The sequence below is a fragment of the Mesoplodon mirus genome (genome assembly GCF_964341445.2).
Source record: "Mesoplodon mirus genome assembly, chromosome: 1".
NCBI lineage: Eukaryota > Metazoa > Chordata > Mammalia > Artiodactyla > Ziphiidae > Mesoplodon > Mesoplodon mirus.
Genome location: NC_138976.1, coordinates 74,222,604 through 74,241,524, shown reverse-complemented (window position 1 = coordinate 74,241,524; position 18,921 = coordinate 74,222,604). Strand labels below are relative to the sequence as shown.

The 18,921-nt window shown below is 45.8% G+C and overlaps 1 protein-coding gene across 12 annotated transcripts in view; it reads left to right on the top strand.

The window, feature by feature from the left end:
• Nucleotides 1-18,921, top strand: part of SMARCA2 (SWI/SNF related BAF chromatin remodeling complex subunit ATPase 2) — a 224,175-nt gene that overhangs the window by 37,538 nt on the left and 167,716 nt on the right. For 2 of the 12 annotated variants that reach the window (XM_082632252.1, XM_082632251.1), the window contains exons 1-2: nucleotides 1,498-1,618; nucleotides 15,038-15,298. In XM_082632252.1, the coding sequence (XP_082488378.1) occupies nucleotides 15,074-15,298 (225 nt within the window). In that variant the 5' untranslated portion in view covers nucleotides 1,498-1,618; nucleotides 15,038-15,073. Of the gene's footprint in view, nucleotides 1-1,497; nucleotides 1,619-1,898; nucleotides 2,039-2,149; nucleotides 2,340-2,387; nucleotides 2,410-3,273; nucleotides 3,364-3,695; nucleotides 3,969-8,842; nucleotides 8,999-15,037; nucleotides 15,299-18,921 lie in introns of those variants that run through there. The other 10 variants (XM_082632256.1, XM_082632257.1, XM_082632260.1 and 7 more) reach the window with 9 other exon arrangements.

The following is an 18,921-nucleotide window of genomic DNA, read 5'->3' as shown; positions in this document are numbered from 1 at the left end:
TTCTTGTCTTCAGTGTATCCACTGCATAGTTTTTTTAAGCGTCCTAGAACTGTATTTCAGACCCAGTTGCTCAAATAGAGGCAATTTTGCAACAGTAAAATGGTGTTAAAATAGGATTTTACTCTAGGGGGGAAAACTCCTCAACCAAATAGTCACAGTGCACTTTGCATGACTAATTTAAGCCATTACATTACAAAATAAGGGATAAATCATACTTTTCATAACACTACCATATAGGAACAGTTTTAATTTTAAGAGTCAAGCACCTACATTCATCTGAGGCTAAAATAATAGGCCCCTGATTTAAAATCTCCTAACATTCTTTCACACTTCGTAAAACTAAAAATAAAACTGTCTCTGCAAACACTGACCTATTCGTCCAGCCGAAGTACTGTATTTCAAGGAAAATGGGAACAAGAGGTCTCAAAACCGCCAAGTGCCAGCAGTTGGCTGTTTGTAGCCTTAACTGGTCTTAAACGTGGGGTGGAGGCGAAGAGACTTCGGACAGGAGAGAAAAAGAGATTTATTACCCTTCTTAAATCAAAAGCAGATTCCATGCTTCAACTGCCCCCTGACCCTCCCTCCCCGCCCCCACGAGGTTGTTTTCCCCTATTTTTTGTATATATTTTACACGAAGATGACAGGTGAGGTAAGGTTAAAGTGCTGTGTCTAGTCCACAAGGGGTTAGGGCGGGTTTATTTATTTATAAGGCGTTCAGCCTCCCAGCTGTTTTTCCCTCACTGTCATTTGGAAGCTTGCAGTTCTTTAGAAAAGAGACAGATTTGGCAGGAATGTTCTTTGTGCCCGCCTTCTTTTTTACGGGGGGGAGAAAGGGAGATTTATAATTACAGCCTTGGGGGGTGGGGCGGGGTAGGGGAGAAAAAGTTTCGGGCAGCACGTCGATGCCTGTTTTTTCTCATGGTCAACGCTGTGCCACAAACAGCTTTGGTGCCACTCGGAGCCCTCCCCTCGTCCCCTCCCTTTCCCTCTGCAGGCTCGCTCTGGCAGGCGGAGGCGCAGTTAAATTCCAGCATCTTCTTCACATAACCCCAAACTACTACGCGCTATTACTACGGCTGCCCTCCCTTTCGCTTTGCCTCCTCCGCTTCCCAGCCTCCCGAGAGGAGCCCGGCAGCGGCCCTGGAAGACCGCCGGGAAGGGATAACGGGCGCCCAACTCCATCAGGTCTCCGGGCTTTCTGCGTCCTGCGCAGTTTCTCTGTTCCACGAACAAACACGGCCAGAGAGCCGGCGCCTTGCAGACACACACGGATCCACGCATACAGTAGAGCTGTCTCGATCCACATTCTTGCACACCGCCCCCTCCTCCCCTCCGAGCTTCGGGAGTCGCTGAGCGGGGCGAGTGACAGGCACGTCCCGCCAACCCGCGCCCAGGCGGGCAGGGAAGAGCGGCGCACGGGGCCAACTGCGGCGCGCCTTCCGGCGCCGGTGGAGGCGGTTAGGGTGGGACGCGGGGCGGAGCCGGAGTTTAGGAAGAGGAGGGGATGGCTGTCATCAATGAAGTCATATTCATAATCTAGTCCTCTCTCCCTCTGTTTCTGTACTCTGGGTGACTCACAGAGGGAAGAGATTCAGCCAGCACACTCCTCGCGAACAAGGTAAATATAACTTACAACTCCTTTCTCCTCTTTCCCCTCCCTGCGGCCTCCGGGCTGCAGCCGCGGCACAAACCCCTCCTGCACCGCGCCGCTTTCGCCGGGGATTATTCATTATTATCCTAATTATTATTTATTGTGCATGCACGGAGACCAAAACAAACAGGCGGGCCAATCGCTACAACAAAAAAAAAGCCCGCCTCCTCCCTGCGGGCCTCAGGTGGAATGCTCTAACAGCAGCTCCAGCGAGGCGGTGGGAGAAACCGGAAAGTTTCAGCCGAACCTTGCTGTTCTAATAATAACAGTAATAAAGACTACTTCAAGGAGGCAAGGGGAGGAACATCCCAACAAACCACAGCCTTGACCCTAGGTAGGCACTCAGCGATGCGCTGCCAACTCCAGGTTTCAACACACACACACTCGGTAAGGTTGCAATCCCCCCATTCCCATAAAAGCTAGGGTGGTGGGGGGTTGGCAGGAGGACCGGGAAGGAGGATGGAAACGCGACAGTTCTTCCAGAGCAGTCTTCCCCGGAAGAGTTGGAAGGCGAGCGGGAGAGGAGGGCGAGGAGCCCGGGCTGGCGGCGGGGCGCCAACGAACGCGGCTGCCACCCGCTTCCCTGGGACTTGTTTAAAGGGCTCCGGCTGCGGAGACGCAAGCCGATCGCGGCGGGAGAAGCCGAAGCTGGCGCGCCGAAGCGGCGGCAGCCGACGCCGCGGGGCCGGTGCGTGCGGCGTCGGAGGTGTCACCTCCACTTCGCGCGTTCCCTCGGGCCGGGATGGGGGCGCTGACCGGTAGGCAGGCCTTTAGGCAAAGGGGCTCCGGGGGGGGGGGTTGCTGCTGCGCCCGGGGCACTGCGGACGTCCCTGCCCATGGTACCTGACGGCCGCGCGGGCTCGGGTGTTGAACTTCGGGGTGTCCGGCCCGGGCCGCACTGCTGGGAGGGAGGGAGGAGGTCCCGAAGAAGGAGTTCGGAGGTGCCTGCCGGGCTCAGTTACCCTGCCCTCCCCCTTCCCGGGTTTGTTTTCTTTTGCTTTGCGTCTTCCCCTAGCTCGAGCTGCGGAAACCGCGGGCGTGGGTCGCCCGCGATCATCCGGGTGCTAGGGGAGCCACCGTGGCTGCGGGCCGGGGAGGCCATGATCCGGATAATCCTCTCTGCCTGACTGTCACAAACAGGACCCGCGCGCACCCGGGCAGCGGCCGTGGCGTTCGCCGGAGAAGGGGAAGGGCTGCGGGGGGGGGGGGGAATGGGGAGGCTGGCGAGGGCGGGAGGCGGGGTGACCGGGAGGGAGACTTCCCCCCAACGATGACACGCACCTCTTCCTTCTCACTCCTTGCTTTCGAGTTTGCTTTATTCCCATCCCAACCTGGTTTACTCCTTCCTCTGCTTCCCCCCTCCATCTAGCCGTCTTCCCTTCCCCCGTTTGTTTTGCAAAACACGGCCATGCCATCTGCAAAGGTGTCGCGATGCACTTCCCCAAATAACCAGTCCGGCGCGCCAGCCCCTAGTCGCCCTCCGTTTGCGGGCGCACACCGAGGCCTCGCAGCCTGGGCGCAGTTGCACCGCGCGGGGCGGGGCGCAGCGGTGCGGCTCCGGGGGGACACCCGCTCCCGCGTCCCGGCGCTCGGCCGGTTTCCGGTACACGCGGGGAAATCGCCTCCCGCCAGTGTCTGCGCGCTCGCCCCCGCCTCCGCCGCCTGGATTGCATTATTATTTTTATCCGGGTTGCAGTTTGCAGCGGATCCTGGTGAGCAAGGGGCTGGCCGGACTGCTGGGGGGTGGAGGTGGGGGGGGGGCGGAGGGAAGTTGGACGTGGATCAGGCAGAAAAAAAAAAGTTTGGCTGGGAGGCTAAGTAGGGAGGGAGGGTGGGAGGGGGCGGCGAGCTCCCGCAGCTCGCGTCTCGGCGCCCTCGGGGCCGGCGCTAGTGTGGCTGCGCGGGAGTGTGAGTGCGTGAGTGCGCGCCGGGGCCGGTGCGTCGCGAGCAGCGGCGCGGGCAGCGGGTCCTGCCCGCGCCCTGCCCGGGAGCCGGGGGAGGACACGGCGAGATTTGGTGGCGGGGGCTGGGGCGGGGTGGGGGGGGTGGCGTGTGCGTGTGGCTGGCTGTGAGTGTGAGTGTGCGCGCGCGAGCGGCAGAGAATCAGGAAGTCACAGCAGCGAAGCGCACACAGACATGTTTGATCGCCGTGACATGACGCGCGCGAGGGAGGAAGCGGCAGCGGCGGCCGGGGCCGGGCTGCGGACTCTGGCGCCGGCCTAGGGCTCGGGCGGGGAAGACTCGCTCCGGGCCGCCGGCCGCGCTGCCACTGCAGGCTCGGCGAGCCCCGCGCCTGTTTTTGTTCCGTGTCCCCCAGGTAAGGATTCTGCGCCGCCGCCGCCGCCGCCCGCCCTGTGCAGAGCTTTCCAGCTCTTTCCCTGCCGGCCCCCTCCGGTCTCCCGGCTCGCCGCGCCTGCAAAGTCAGGCAGGCGGGGAAGCCGGCTCCCGACCCTCCGATCGATCGCGTGGAAAACTTTCCAGCGGGAGGCACCGCGAGGGGAAGAAGAAGGCCTTGCTGGCTGCTGTCCCTTGTCAGTTCTTCTCAGGGTCTGGGGAGTGGAGTCGCTGCGCCGTGGGGCCATTGCACATGCAAACTTAGGGCCTAAACGTGCCTCCAACTCTCGCAGTATTTACTCCAACAATAAAATAAATATTCAGAGTCGTCCACTTGGTCCTGCCAGGCGTTTGGATTTTTTAAGAGCAGAAGACAGGCTGGGGAGTCGAGGGAAGTGGGGCTGTTGTGCCGAATCCATTCCTTCTTTAATGTCTGCAGCGGGTGTTATGTAACTTTAGTAGCACATGGGTGCAAAGCCCATACTGGGCTTCCCCCCTCCTTTGTTTATATAACTTTTTGGAGAGTTTTGCAAGGTTGTCCCTTTTCTTTATTTCTTTCTTTTCTCCTCCTTAACCTGACAGAAGTTGGTGCTTTTGAAAAAGCAAAGCGACCCGGGTCGGTATTTTATGGAGAGGTGTCATCCTTATCTCCTGGTTATTAGGTAGGCTGTGTTCCTAACTATGTGTGATGTTAGAGCATAAGGAAGACATTAAGGATACACGTTTGTCTACCGCACTGAGTGGTTATTTTTAACGTCTATGCATTACCAATAGCAGAGTTCAAATTTAAACTTCCATTTCAAAAGACTTTTTAATTTACACCTGGCTGTTGGAAGAGAATGCTTGTAGGAACAGAAAGATTGTTGCTTGAGTACTGAGTGGAAGAAAATTCCTGTCTAACCATGTAAGTAAGACTCAGAAACCTCTGAGAGCTGTACTGAAATAAAAGCCATGTCCTGTGTTATATGTGCGTGTAGACTTATATGCACATTCAAATGTTTCCGTGATATTTTCCACCAGTTTTTTGGGGGACCATTACCCCAGTCTTGTTTGCCTACACTAGACTTGCTAGGCTTCTAGCCTACTTCTAGCTCACTGGTGAAGTGTTAAGAGGTGTGGCAGGTTTGAATCCAAATTGGTGCATTGTTATGCAAATAGAACACACTTTCTCTTTTAGGAATCTAATTGCCCTTTTATTCTCCTGGACTTTTTTTTTTTAAGCTCCCTGACAACTGGAATGTTTGCTGCTGGAAAGAGGGGATTTGGAGATGCCTATTAGGTACAAAAGATATTTATGGATGTGACCTGAAATAAAAAACCAAACCTCTAGACAGCCGCCCCTCTACCTTGTTGGGGGCATTAAAGAGAGAAGCCATATTGTTGAAGAACACTGTAAAATAAATCAGGAGTTTGGGGTATCAGAACCCTTGAAGAATTGTCAGAGGTGAGGGGGTGCTTCCTTACATGCAGCTTTTCTCTCCTGAGTGACATCAGTTACATCCCAGCTCGGGGACTGGCTGCACTGTGGGGTTTCACAGAAAATATTCACCGCCAGAGTGTGTTCAAAGCAGCCTTAGATCTTTTCTTTTGTTCGTTTTTTTAAAGTGGTTTTTGAGCATTTCTCGTCAAGTTTCTTAAAAAGTGCTTTGACCAACACCTGAGGCTTGGAATTGACCAAAAAAAAAAAAAAGTGCCTCTGCACTTGTCATATTGTTAATGTTTGGGTTCTGTTTAAAATATTTCTGACACTATAACCAGAAAGTACCACTTTGGCGAAGAAATAATTATTGAAACCTTTTTTCTTTGATTAAGTTTAAGATAAGTTATTTTACAGGCGAGCATGAAAGCACATACCATGCACTTCTAGGAGATCATCGTGATACCCCTTATATTCCGGTAAGATTTTGACATTTCAGTTTGAGGGCTTATTATGTATTGGAACAAGACCATAGAAGAGAAGACTTTCATATATTATAAAAGTGGTACCATCCTCTAGTGTTTTCATGTTGGCTTTTTTTCCCCTTTAGCAGTCTTCCTTTGTAAACAAGGCCTTTGTCAAACTCTCCTAGGTCAGCAGCTTTTCGATACTCCAGAGAAATACTAAGTCACTATTTATGACATATTGACATGGTGCCATGAGAACAACTGAACTGTCACAAATATAATGCTAAGGAGTGTTTCCCAGCACTAGCATATTGAGGCTGGGTTGATCAGACCTGATTTAGCCACCAGAAGTTTTGATTCACACTGTTTCTGGTCAAGATGATTTTAAGGGAAGTCATGGACAATTTGTTGCTGACCATGAGTGACCTTAGAAAACTCTATGTGAATGAGCCACATTTTTCTTCTGCAGTATTTCTGGTGAATGGATGAGAAAATTTCCCTGATGTGAAAAGCCGTTTTGGGGAGCTGCTTCTGATTTTTTTTTTTTTGGTCACTTTTTTCTATAAAAGAATGATCATCTCAATTGCTCCTTTTTCTTACATGTGTCCTGTAGTTTGTTTTTGAACAATAGAGGATGCTGAATTTTCTGTCATCTTTGGAAGCATTTGTTTATGGAACTTTAATCTCTAGCCAGTTAATAAAGTCATGGATCATTCTATAAGTAGTTGGGAATAGAAAATACAGGTGGTGGTAGGTTATTTGGTAGAGTATTTAGGAAACCCTGGGGTGTTTATTTTTTCTACATAGAAAGTCATGACTATATTTTCCAGGGAATATAGGACTCTAAAACTTAGTTCTGCCAGAGTCATTATGAAACATAGCATATTTATTTGCCTAAGATATTTATCACCAAGTTAGATGGGATCCTGCAACCTGGGTTTGGAAAACTTCACAACTTTATTACTGTTTATTATTACTTTTTCTCCTCATATTAATATAGCACTTTTTTTGAAAGTGTTTTAGATATATTAGAGATTTTAAAGATACAGTCAAAGATACTTGAATAATTATACTTTAGCAAAACATATAACACAGCTGATGAAATTCAGGAGCTAAATAGTTGAATCTTTTGAATGTTGGATATAAACATTATTTAATTTTAATTATGAGAGAATAAGTAAGTAATTCACTCATTTAGAATGCTGCTTTAGATATGAAATACAGGATTTTTGACTGAAATATTTACATAAGTGGTGCCTTTCTGGACTTCATGATACATTATTATGTAACTGAAGCCGACTATGAATTGTAATGTTTTATTAGATATAAGGCTTTCAGAACATTCAGTTACCATCAGGGAATATGCCTGTATAATTTTATACTTTTGAAAAGATGACAGAATTCTATGTAATTTTAGGTGGTGTATAAGCATCAGTCTTCGTTTTTTTTTTTGAATTTTATTTATATTTTTATACAGCAGGTTCTTATTAGTCATCCATTTTATACACATCAGTGTATACATGTCAATCCCAATCTCCCAATTCATCACACCACCACTACCCCCCGCCGCTTTCCCCCCTTGGTGTCCATACGTTTGTTCTCTACACGTATGTCTCAATTTCTGCCCTGCAAACCGGTTCATCTGTACCCTTTTTGTAGGTTCCACATATATTAAGCATCAGTCTTCTGCCAATATATCATCTACCTCTCTGCAAGCACTAATATTTTAGAAACTTTTTAGAAACTGACCTAATTGAAATATGGGCTGACCCTTTTGTAAATTGATGAATGGAATTCATAGAAATTGAAATAAATTTCAAGTTTAAAACCCATTAAATATAACTCCCCCCCCTTTTTGTTTGTTTGTTTGTTTAAACTGAATTCAAAATTGTGGAATTAAAGTTACTTAAAAACAGCAAAAAAATCTTTGACCAAAAAGCATTGGGATATGTTATCTTACAGGTTAACAGAAGTCCAAGGGAAGTTCTCTATCAGTTTGTGTTAGGATTGTGTTTTCTTGTTTAGAATGACTGTATTTCTTTACCTGCTTGAGGTTGTATTGTCCAGTTTTTACCATCCTACTGGGAGTTAAGTCATTGAACTTGGAAATTGAATGTTGGTGAGGAAAGCTGGGCATGTAATAGCTTTGCAAATATTTGCAACTCTTTTGCCGTTTGCTGTTGTGCTGGATTCTTAACATGCACTAAAATGCTATTAAGCAAAGTCTATAAATCCGTAAAAAAATGAATGATCTGCAGTCGAGAATTTATGTCTTATAAAGAACATGCCTGAACACGTATGAATAGCAAATTGTACACCTCACAGACCACTTGATACAGGGAGAGATCAGGATGGGCTCTCTTGAGTGCATGGGGTAGATAAAGTCTTCGAGATGGAGGACGACTGTGGCCAGAGGAGGGCAGGGGTGGGGTGGTAGGTGCTGATCGTATGAGATCAGGAGAAAGTCCTGAGATCACAGGGCCCGAGCCTAAAGAAACTGTGAGAAGACCAATGGACCAATTTTGACCTGGTTGCCCAGGGCAAGAGGTTCCAGTTGGGAAGAATTTTCAAAAGATAAAAGTTGGAGAAGGTAGAAAGACTTGATTTCCAGGCTAAAGCATGAATGTTTTATCCAACGTGTGTTGGAGATTTCTCTCAGAAGTTTGGAGCAAGGGAATTCATGAACAAAAAGTATGTTAGATTAGTCTAGCAGATTGTGAATTCAAGTCCAGGGTGGGAATTGAAGCCTTTAGAAGGATCCTCGTGATAGCATACATTTTTATACGATAGCTCACAAGGTGTTTTCATATGTAATACTTTATTTGCTTCATATCAAAATTGAGGTAGCTGACTACTATTATGCCTGTTTTGTAAAAGAGAACTTGAAATTCAGAGGTCAAGTAAACTACGTGGTGATTTATTTTTTAATGGCAGATTAACACTGTAAATGGCCATTATTCATTTTAATTGCAGTGAACTTGAAGGGTTCATGCTTGGATTTTTGTTGCTGCTGTGAAAGTCGGAGAAAGTGGGGCATCTCACTGGTCTGCTGGGGTTCATTCAGCATATAATGGTCAAGTTTTACTGCTAAGTCAACGTGTGCCATCTCAGCCAGAAAAAGTTCTTACAGTATGTATTTCAGACTCTTACATGTTTAGTGTATAAATAAAATTATCTTAGCAGACAGAGACGAAAGTGGCCATCATTGATTCTTATCAGCATTCCAAATGAGGTTGCCTTGCAAAGGGGCCTAACAGAACCTAGGAAGGATGGGTGTATGTGTAAATACACAGGAATTAATTTCAGGGTGTCACGCTTTGCTACTAGTTTTTGTTGCTTTGTCTGTTTTGGTTTTGACCAATCACCTAGCAGTTTGGGTTCAGCTGAATTGAAGAAGTGATAGTTGTCCGTGATTACCTTTGTAACTACCAGTGGACACGGATTTTGGGTTGGAGGGATGCTCTGCCGAGTGCTTTTTTGTTGAGGAGCTTCTGGTACTTTGGGTCTTCTCGTAAACACCCTGCTTAAAAGAATTTTTCCTTTGTGGAAACATTGACTGTCCTTACCAAAGAGGTCATGGAATTGCATCACAGGTAGACTCTTCTGAGAAGGCAGCTCATGGTATGTCTAGGGTGATAATGTCAAGAGCCAGGTTCCTGTTAAGGCAGTGCCTGGGGCTCACGGGGCTGTAATTGGCCCCTGAAGTTTGTTTTCTCTATTGTCCTGCACTGATCTGCCTTGGAGCCCCTGCCAGGTCTGACTCTGGGCAGGGACGGTCCCAAGGCTTTTTATTCCAAGTGAGGGCAGCAGCTTGCATCCTAATGCCTTTCCTTGACTCAGTGATGCGGAGTTCTCAGAAGCCCAGCAAACACAGCACACTTTTCATCCAACCACTTTTTAAAACAACCTCGACTTTGAATGGTAAACTGCCAGGAATGACAACGAGAAAGATGTTTTCCATGCTTTTCTCGAGTTTCAGGCCAGCCACGTAGAATGTTCACTCTAAGTACAGTGTGGTTTTTATCTGTGGCACAAATCATTTCGCGCACTGTTTAAAGTTGCACGTCTCAGACCAAGAAGCATGAGGGCTTTGGGTATATTTCACCACCTATCCAGACAACCTTGGCCTCTGAGAAAGAAACTTCTGGTAGATTTATTTCTTTTATCTTCCTTGCTGTTCTTACCTACTCTCTACTCCCCCATCAAGAACAGCAGCCCTTGTGTTCCAGTTCTAGAGATGTTGCCACTTCTTGTGGGGGGAATTCCCAACTCATTTATAGAGAAAGCTACAGAGAAAACCTTCAGGGTCACAGCAGACAGTCTGAATCAGCAAACAGACATAAAAAGAACTCTTATCTTAACTATCTCCTGAGCCTTAATCGTTCTCCATAACAGCCAGAAAACTTTAAAACAACAGTTATTCTTAGGGATGTGAACTGGGCCTAACTTTTATTTCTCATATTCCACCTTTGACCTGTACCCCAAAGTCTTTCTGTAAATGCAGAAGAGATAAAGGTCTGCTGGAGAGCCGAGATCACCCCCACACTTCCTTATTACGTTTCGTGCAGATTTATTTAAGAGGTGTTGTCTAGTGCAGGGGGTTGTGCTTCCCCCCAAACTCTTTCTGTGACTGGAAAACCAAAGTTGCTAGGAAACATTTATTTATTATCTATTTTTCCTGCAAGGCCTAGCAGAAATGCCCCCTTCTCCAGGAAGCCTCCCTTAATTCCCTTTTCTTGCCTCCGCCCTCCAAGCTCTAAGTCCCCTCTCCTGCCCGTGTCTACAGTGGACACTCTAGCTATACGCCTTCTGGTCTTGCAGGAACTTGCATGTTCTTTTTTTTTTTTTTCTCACTGCTATTTATGGATAAGTCCTGTTTCCCTGTCAGACTTGCAGAGCCCTGGGTAAGCCCTCTGGTCATTTTTGTACATCCTCCATGCCTTGTGCCCAGGGGAGAGCCAGGACAGTTGGGAACAGATGCGTAAAGCAGGTCCTCTGGATCTTTGATTAAACATCGCCGACCTCTTAAGCTCATAACATTGTCTCTGCCTCATATTCTCTCGAGGGCTTTTCTTCACTTCTCTGTCCCTTCGTACATTCACACAGGATCACAGCCAAATCCCAATCCTCGCGACATCTCCCATTGTTTCCGTCTTTGCTTCTGCATCCTCCGCTTCGCACTCCTGTGCATCATTGCTCAGCCGGAGTGACAGCTCTCCACACTGGTGGACGGCCTGGCTTGCCTGATGGTGCCGTGACTCGGTATTGGGCCGGGAGTCAAGAGATAAAAAGCTCTACTCACAGATGTGACTTTGGGCGAGCTCTGTGGTCCCTTCCTGCCCTCCTCTTTTAAATGGGGACGTGACCAAATGTGTCCTCAAGTCAAGCCCCTGAAATGATTCTGAAGCACATGGGGTTGTGTTGAAGTATTACCGCAAGTGTGGGGATCTTTCAGCTGATTGGAGCGAGACAGGACGGTAGACGTTCTGTCCTGGTTGTCATGGTTGGACTGGTGACCCTTAAAATTCCATGAAGTTGAACTCCTTTTAATATGCAGATGGGTGTGCTGGGGCTTTCTGCAAAGGGGAGAGGAAGGGAATTCGGGCTGAGGGAGGATGTCTACAGTGGTTGGAGTTGTGGGAAGCTCCAACGACTTTTATTTTTAAAATGCGCACACTCCCCGGTTGTAAAGGCAGGGTCAGGACAAAAAAAGACAGGGTGTACTGCTGAAAAATTCTTGGCTAAGAACACAGCGGCCTGGCCCTCAGGGAGTGCTGGTGTGAGGTGGAGGGAAGCGTTGAGGGGAGGAGAGGGGCCTGGCAGTGCCGGGGTACGGGGAGGTCTGTGTGCTTAACCTCCTTACACACAGACACGTTTTCTTCTTTATATTGGCCATTTAATTATGGAACAGGCCGTTCTTTTTGGTGACAATGTAAAACTTCCCCACCCCACCCCGCCCCCCAACACAAAATAAAAATAGATTTTGAGTGTTATCTTGTGGAGAGACCTGGCACTCCTGCCCTCTCAAGGTTACTGGAGCCATCGCCTCTCCCCCATCTGCCCTGTGCCTGTCCCCACTGTCCCCACCCCATCTGTATCACTTAATTGGTACCTGGAAGAAAAAAGAAAGGGGTTTGGATTCCTAGGGAGACCGGGAGGGTGGGTGAGGGGAAGCTGAGTTGGCCAATACTGGACTTTCACCCTTAACCACAGGGACTTAATAATGACCTGCACCTCTGCTTGAGACTCGCACCTCTTTGTAATTTACACCCCCGAACTGCTTTACGCTGTGGGAAAGTTTAATTGTGTCTTGGAGCTGCACCGTGAAGTTGCCACCAGAAATGAAGAGGAAGGAATAGGAGGCCAGGACTGTGGCCTCGTCTCTGAGAGGTGCTCCTCTTTGATACGCTTGGGTGATGGTGCCGTGGCGTGAATCCTGGGACAGCCCGGGTCCTGCCCTGGAGGTTCACTGATGAGCACGCCCACACATTAGGCTGGAGGAATCGGGAGATGCTGCAAGTCCTGGATAGGCAGAGGCAGGAAACCTTGAGATGCTTCGATTCCAAGCCCAGAGGAAGCTGAGAAACCCCAGAAAAAAAACACGCTTTGCCCGGGAACCCCGGGCTTGGTGGCAGCCTTGAGGTGGGTAGAACCCAAAGTCTCTGGGCTCCCAGTCAGAAGCCAGAGGGTCCCATTCAAGTTGTGCGGTAGTCCAGATCCCTTAGCTGTGCGGGATGGGGCAAGTTTGCTCCTTTGTTAAACTGTGCTGTTTCTTTGAGCTGGCTTCTTGTTTGTTCATCTCTGCTGTTTCACGAACACATTCATTAAGTGCATGCTCCTAAAGGGTCTCTTCTTTCGAAAAAGTTTCCTATATAACACATTCCTATATTAACATTCCTCTTTATGGCCATATTCTTCCATTTCCTGTCTCATATGTTTTCCCCCTAAGAAGTTTTTAGTAGTTTCCTATAAGAAAAAACGATGAGCGTTTCTGTGGGACTGCATACAATTAATTACAGCATTCTACGAGACTCCCAGATGAAAGTCATTATATGCACAGAAAGTCGTTGGTATTTTGGGATAATAGATATTAAAATATAAAACATGAAAAGTAGGACTACCAGGCAGACTGAGCATTTGTATCTTCATTGTTCAAACTTGTGGTATCTTGCCATCATAGCCATTGAAGCCAATTTCAAGGTAAATCATAACAGGAAGTAAGCAATTTCCTTTTATTCACTAAAAAATAAAGGGGTTTATTAGTTTGCTGATATACATGAAAGAACATTTTAACTTGTAGTACCCCTGAATTGACGTCAGTCCTAAATTTAAGATGCTGACTGAACATGGGTGGGTGTGTGTATATGTGAGGGGGTGGAATGCAAAAAAAAAAAAAAAAAAAGAAAAGGTTACTTCCGCCTGCTTTGTTAATCACAAAGAATAAATAATAACATTTGGCCCTCTAGTGAATTCAGGCTATAACTTACTGTCCAAGCTTCCCTGTTGTTTTAGAAATCACTTGAACTGTGTTCTCTTAGTTCCATCTTGTATCAGCAAAGCAGTTTGAGTGATCCCTTGCTTCTAATCATTCCAAAGCAGCCTTTCATCCCTTCCTGTTTTAGCCCTAGTTTATTTTTCACATTGGCCAAATTCTTGCCTCCACTTTTCAGATTTCTTTGTTTGAACATACCTCAAATCCTGATTGCTCTCTTAATTTTTTTATTTTTTAATAATTGACTCTATTAATAGTTTGCCCTTGCAACTTTGTCTACACTTCATTCAGATCTTTTCTGAGCACTTACTCCATGCTGGTTGGAGGCGCTGGGGATACAGGAGCGAGGAAGAGCAAGACCTCACCCTCATGGCCCTCACATTCTAGAGATTCCTCGAGAGGTGACGGTAGTTAGCTAAGAATGGAAGTAACGTGGGTTTTTTGGTTTTTTTCATTTAATTTTCCCTCTAACCTCTCATTTCACTATGGAAAGAGCCCTGCTGTGGGTGACCGGGCCCCTAGGGTCTAATTTCTTCCCTGCCACTAATCAGTGGGTAAGCAGGTCCACTTAGGATTCTGTGAGATCGGCATCAGAAGAGGTTTTGTGTGTACAGGTGTGTGCCCCCAGATGACATAATATATCACCATGACTACTCTGGGATCATTCATCTCCATCAAAATTCAGAAAACAGCTTATTTACTCATTTTGGTTGATATCCAAGATTCATTCGTACCCACCCCATGAGGCAGTTCCCCGGTGGGGTTGCCAAGAAGTCTTGGCACATGGGTGATAGAATACCACTTTGCTGGAGAACCGGAATTTTCATACCACGTCTCTGGTGGGCCCCGATCCAGGAGTCATGGTGGATGTCTCTTGTGAGTCTTGGACCCCAGAGAGGCCTGGGATGAATCCCTGCCCTCCACTGTCCACGTGGTCTTTAATTAATTACCTGGTGGTAGGACCACATCTTAACCTGCCCTTCTGTTCGTTTCTGCTGGAGTGGAGGTGGCGGGGCCAGGGAGTAATGCTCAGTAAGAGAGGCTGCTGCTTGTGCCAGGCACAGAGCTAGGGTTTTACACGTACCATCGCATTTTAGTCTCTGTGCGTCATTGCATATGCGGCTGTGTGAACCCATATTTGTCTGACTGCCATTAACCTCTTCTTTTCCCGTGATTGGCAATTCCCTTTCATCCTCAATTTATGAAATTGTACTTTCTCCCCCTTTTAACTCTCTAGAATTCTGTGAAGTTTGAATGCTGATTGACTTATGCAAATGGGTCTTGGTTGGGTATTTCTTTAGGAGGTTTATATTTTAATGGCTTTGGGGGGTTAACAACTTGTAAGGTGCCCAAGTAATGGAGAGCATCTGTTGACTTCAGTAATAAATTTTAAGCTTGTTTAGAATTCTCCTTATGTCTTAAATTTGAGTTTCTCCAGTGAGCCTTTTTTTGGATCTCAGATGATTTATATCTTTCCGGGGAATCATTTTAAATAAGTGGTCTTCATAAAGACTAGGGCAGATGGATATATATCACACTCTCTCAAACATCCGGGCTAGACAGGGCAGTTCTGTTTGATGTTTGTTACAGAAATGGCACCATCTAATACTAACAACTGTTTTATTCTGATCTTAACATCATGTTTAAAACATTCCTTTCTCTTCTTTCCAACTCAGTATCACTGTACTGACTGGCAGAGTCAGGAGAAGTAGATGTCCACGCCCACAGACCCTGGTGCGATGCCCCACCCAGGGCCTTCGCCAGGGCCGGGACCCTCTCCTGGACCAATTCTTGGGCCCAGTCCAGGACCTGGACCATCCCCAGGTTCCGTCCACAGTATGATGGGGCCAAGTCCTGGGCCTCCAAGTGTCTCACACCCTATGCCGTCGATGGGGTCTGCTGACTTCCCGCAGGAAGGCATGCATCAAATGCATAAGGTAAGAGTTCATTCTCCCATCCAGTCTTGTCTTCTGAGTCACGGATGGCTAGTAATCACTGATAACCCCCCTCTCTTTTTTCTACTATTGTTTACGAGAGAATCAAGCTAGGTCTTTCTCTTATCTTGTACATTATTGAAAACATACATTCTAAGGCTCTTTTATTGTTACAGATGTTGCACCAGTCAGGAAGATCTGATCTTGGCTTTTTAAAAAGTGTTAGCTACAATATGCAGCTCTCTCTCCCTCTCTCTCTTTTTTTATTTTTATTTTTGAGCCACGCCATGTGGCATGTGGAACTTCCCTGACCAGAGATCAAACCCATGCCCTCTGCATTATTGGAAGCATGGTGTCTTAACCACTGGACCACCAGGGAAGTCCTACAATATGCAGTTCTGACAGATCCTATGAATTGTGGGTTGCAGGTATTTTGGCTTGGCAAATAAGTATATTAGTGAATAAGTCTTGCTTTTTTTCCAACTATGTATGTTAAGTACCGTTTATCATCCATGAATGAACGTATTGAAAATTATTCTTCCCTAAAAAGATCCCGTAGGTCCCAAAGAGTAAAAGGAAAATGAGTCCTTTCCTAAAGGATTTTTTCAAAAAAGGTTTGATTGGAATAAAGTAGTTTTTAGGGAATTCCTAAAAATGCACTTTGCTCTCTGTCTGTAAAGTGGCTTTATTCTGGTTTTGGAAGAGGGCTCTGATTTTGCAGAGCTCATGGCCAGTTGTTTGTTTCTGGACGAAGGTTATAATAATCTTCCATTTATGAGATTCGGGTTGTTGCTGTTGGGATAATCATAACAGTATGACGTGGGCATTATGCCTTTGCAGGAGATGCAAAGAAGAGAGAATGGCCTTTTGAGAAAGCAAACAAGATCCTCTGTGACAATTTGCTTTGAGAGGTAGCGGTAGCCAAAGAAAATCTATGGGACCATTGTGTATTACCTGAAGGTCAGGCCTGAAGAGATGTGTAGAGGTTTTACATCTTTTCCGGGTGACATCACAGGTGGACAGGGTGGTAGAGATGCCTCCTGATGTTAAGCAGGCAAGCTGTGGGAGATACTGGTTTGAAACAGAAAGGTTACTGCAGAAAAGAGCGAGTCTTCCCTTTAATTGTGTAGGACTGGAGGTCAGTTTGGTTGTTTTTGTTTTTGTTTTTTAAAATTTTTGGCTGCATTGGGTCTTCGTTGCTGCACACGGGCTTTCTCTGGTTGCGGTGAGCGGGGGCTACTCTTCGTTGCGACACGCGGGCTTCTCGTTGCAGCGGCTTCTCTTGTTGTGGAGCACGGGCTCTAGGTGCGTGGGCTTCAGTAGCTGTGGCACATGGGCTCAGTAGCTGTGGCTCGTGGGCTCTAGGCACAGGCTCAGTAGTTGTAGCGCACGGGCTTAGTTGCTCCGCGGCATGTGGGATCTTCCCAGACCAGGGCTCGAACTGTGTCCCCTGCATTGGCAGGCGGATTCTTAACCACTGCACCACCAGGGAAGTCCCTGGAGGTCAGTTTTCAGGTAAGGCATTGCAGCCCAGAAGGGAAGATTCATGTTTTGCAAGTTATATTATTTGATGATTTTCAAATCAGAAAATTAATATATGCTTATTTTGAAAAGTAAAACCATATTGACATAAATAAAAGAAGTGGTTCACCCCCGGTAACAGCTTATTATATATCCTTTTTACACCTTACTTTTCTCCATCTTTAGTAAAAATACCATCTAAGCACAGGTATGCATATTCAGGTATGATTTAAAAATTTTTCCTTTTACCATAATAGCATCATCTCATCACTGTTAATTACTCTGAAACAACATCTTTTTCATTTAACAACATATCATGGATAGCCCTATAATATCCCCAAGTTCTCTCCCTGCTTTTCTGATTTCTTTTAAGCACATTTTTAGCTTGTCAGGTATGTAAAGAAATAAAGTTGCTTGTGTTCCATATCACATTCTTTAGGAGACATATTGAACGTATAGACATATCGAAGTCACTAAATCATCTTGTGTTCATTTTAATTTGGGAAGTATATTATAGACCAGATCTGTCACTTGTTAACCTTAGTCCAAGCGGGTTAAATAATTTCAGAAGGGTTTAAGGATGTTTCACGTCCAAAATGAAAGATTTGAAGGAAAATATTTAGCTCACCTCTATTATTACTTAAGCATTTAAAAGTTAAAGGTATGCATGAGTGTACTGGCTTAATGTTATGTTTTTGCCCTGGGTTGTTTTTATGTATAAGTGTATCTTCTGATCCCTTCTGTTTCGTTATCTAGCATCTCTGTCACATTTTCTCCTATTCTCTGCCCCCATCAATGCTCTTTTTTGTTTTGTTTTGCTCTCATTCTGCAAGTTTTGCATTTTCTCATCCTGCTTTTCCTCAGCCTGCAGCCCCTCAGATAATTCCCTGGGTGAGGACATGGTGAAGTGCCTGGAGTTCACACCTGCTGACCAGATGCCTTCACTTTCTGAGAATCTTTTTATAGGCAGCTTTATTCCTTGTCTTTCTCCTCCGTCTCCCTCTGAGCTTCAGCTTTTTGCTTTTCAACATTACTGGAAATAAATAAACAAGTGGCCTAAATACATCTGCTGTGTTGCTTTGATTTCCTCTCTATTATTACTATTTAACAGACTCAGAGACACTCTTTATACCACATTCTTCCCATTTTTCTTCTGAACATCCTCTTTATGGTAAATTTCTCCTCTTTTCAAGTGCATGCTTTTGACTCTGCAGAAATTAACTTTCCTTTCTCCAAAACTGCAAACACTCATACTTTCTTGCTTGAAGTCATTTGGTTTCTATAAACTCCTGGAAATATTCCTTTCAGGCTGCTTTGAAAATTGCTATTCCAGTTTGGGGAGGAATAGACTTTTCCTTTCTCAAACACATGCTCCATTGCCCAATTCTGGATTGGATTAGTGTCAATTCAATGGCTATTTATTGTGTGTCTGTTGTGTACAAGGCCTCAAGTCCTGTTTCCAGCCCCTGTGTTCTTTATTTTTTTCCAAACTCTGCCTTTAACCTTTTTCTGTCTTCCTCCCTCTGTAGTATAGCTTCATCTGTTTCACCCTCTTTCCCGTTCAGTATTTACCCCCATTCACTGCTGTACCCTGTCTGTCCCTCTTTTCCCAACTGCCTTGGAACTTTCTGATTTCAACTTTTAAACTTTCCATGGTTCCTTCCCCTCTGATGAAAAAAAGTTACCAAAAAATAGATCATCACAGACGTTTCAAAGAGTCTTCCTTCCTTCATTCAGACTTTGGACTAGCTTCAACCTACGGCAGGTTTCAGGACTTACGTAAGAGGGTATGGAAGAATAGTTTATATTTGTCTACCTTGTGAACAGAACTTCATTTTTATTTGCAGGTTTTGGCATGACCAAAAAAAATTTCAACTGTTTAAAGCCTTAACTTTTGACTTCACAGGTAGTTTTGCTGATCCTATTGGTGTAGTCTTTTTTATTTTATTTTTTGTCCCATCTATGAAATCTATGTAAATAGTAATATATGTAAAATAAATGTCAAAATATATGACTATCATATGGGTAATAGATGATTGCGCCACAACGTTGAAGACTTTTTAGGAAGGGGTCTTAAAACACCGGATAGAAATATTATGCCTTAA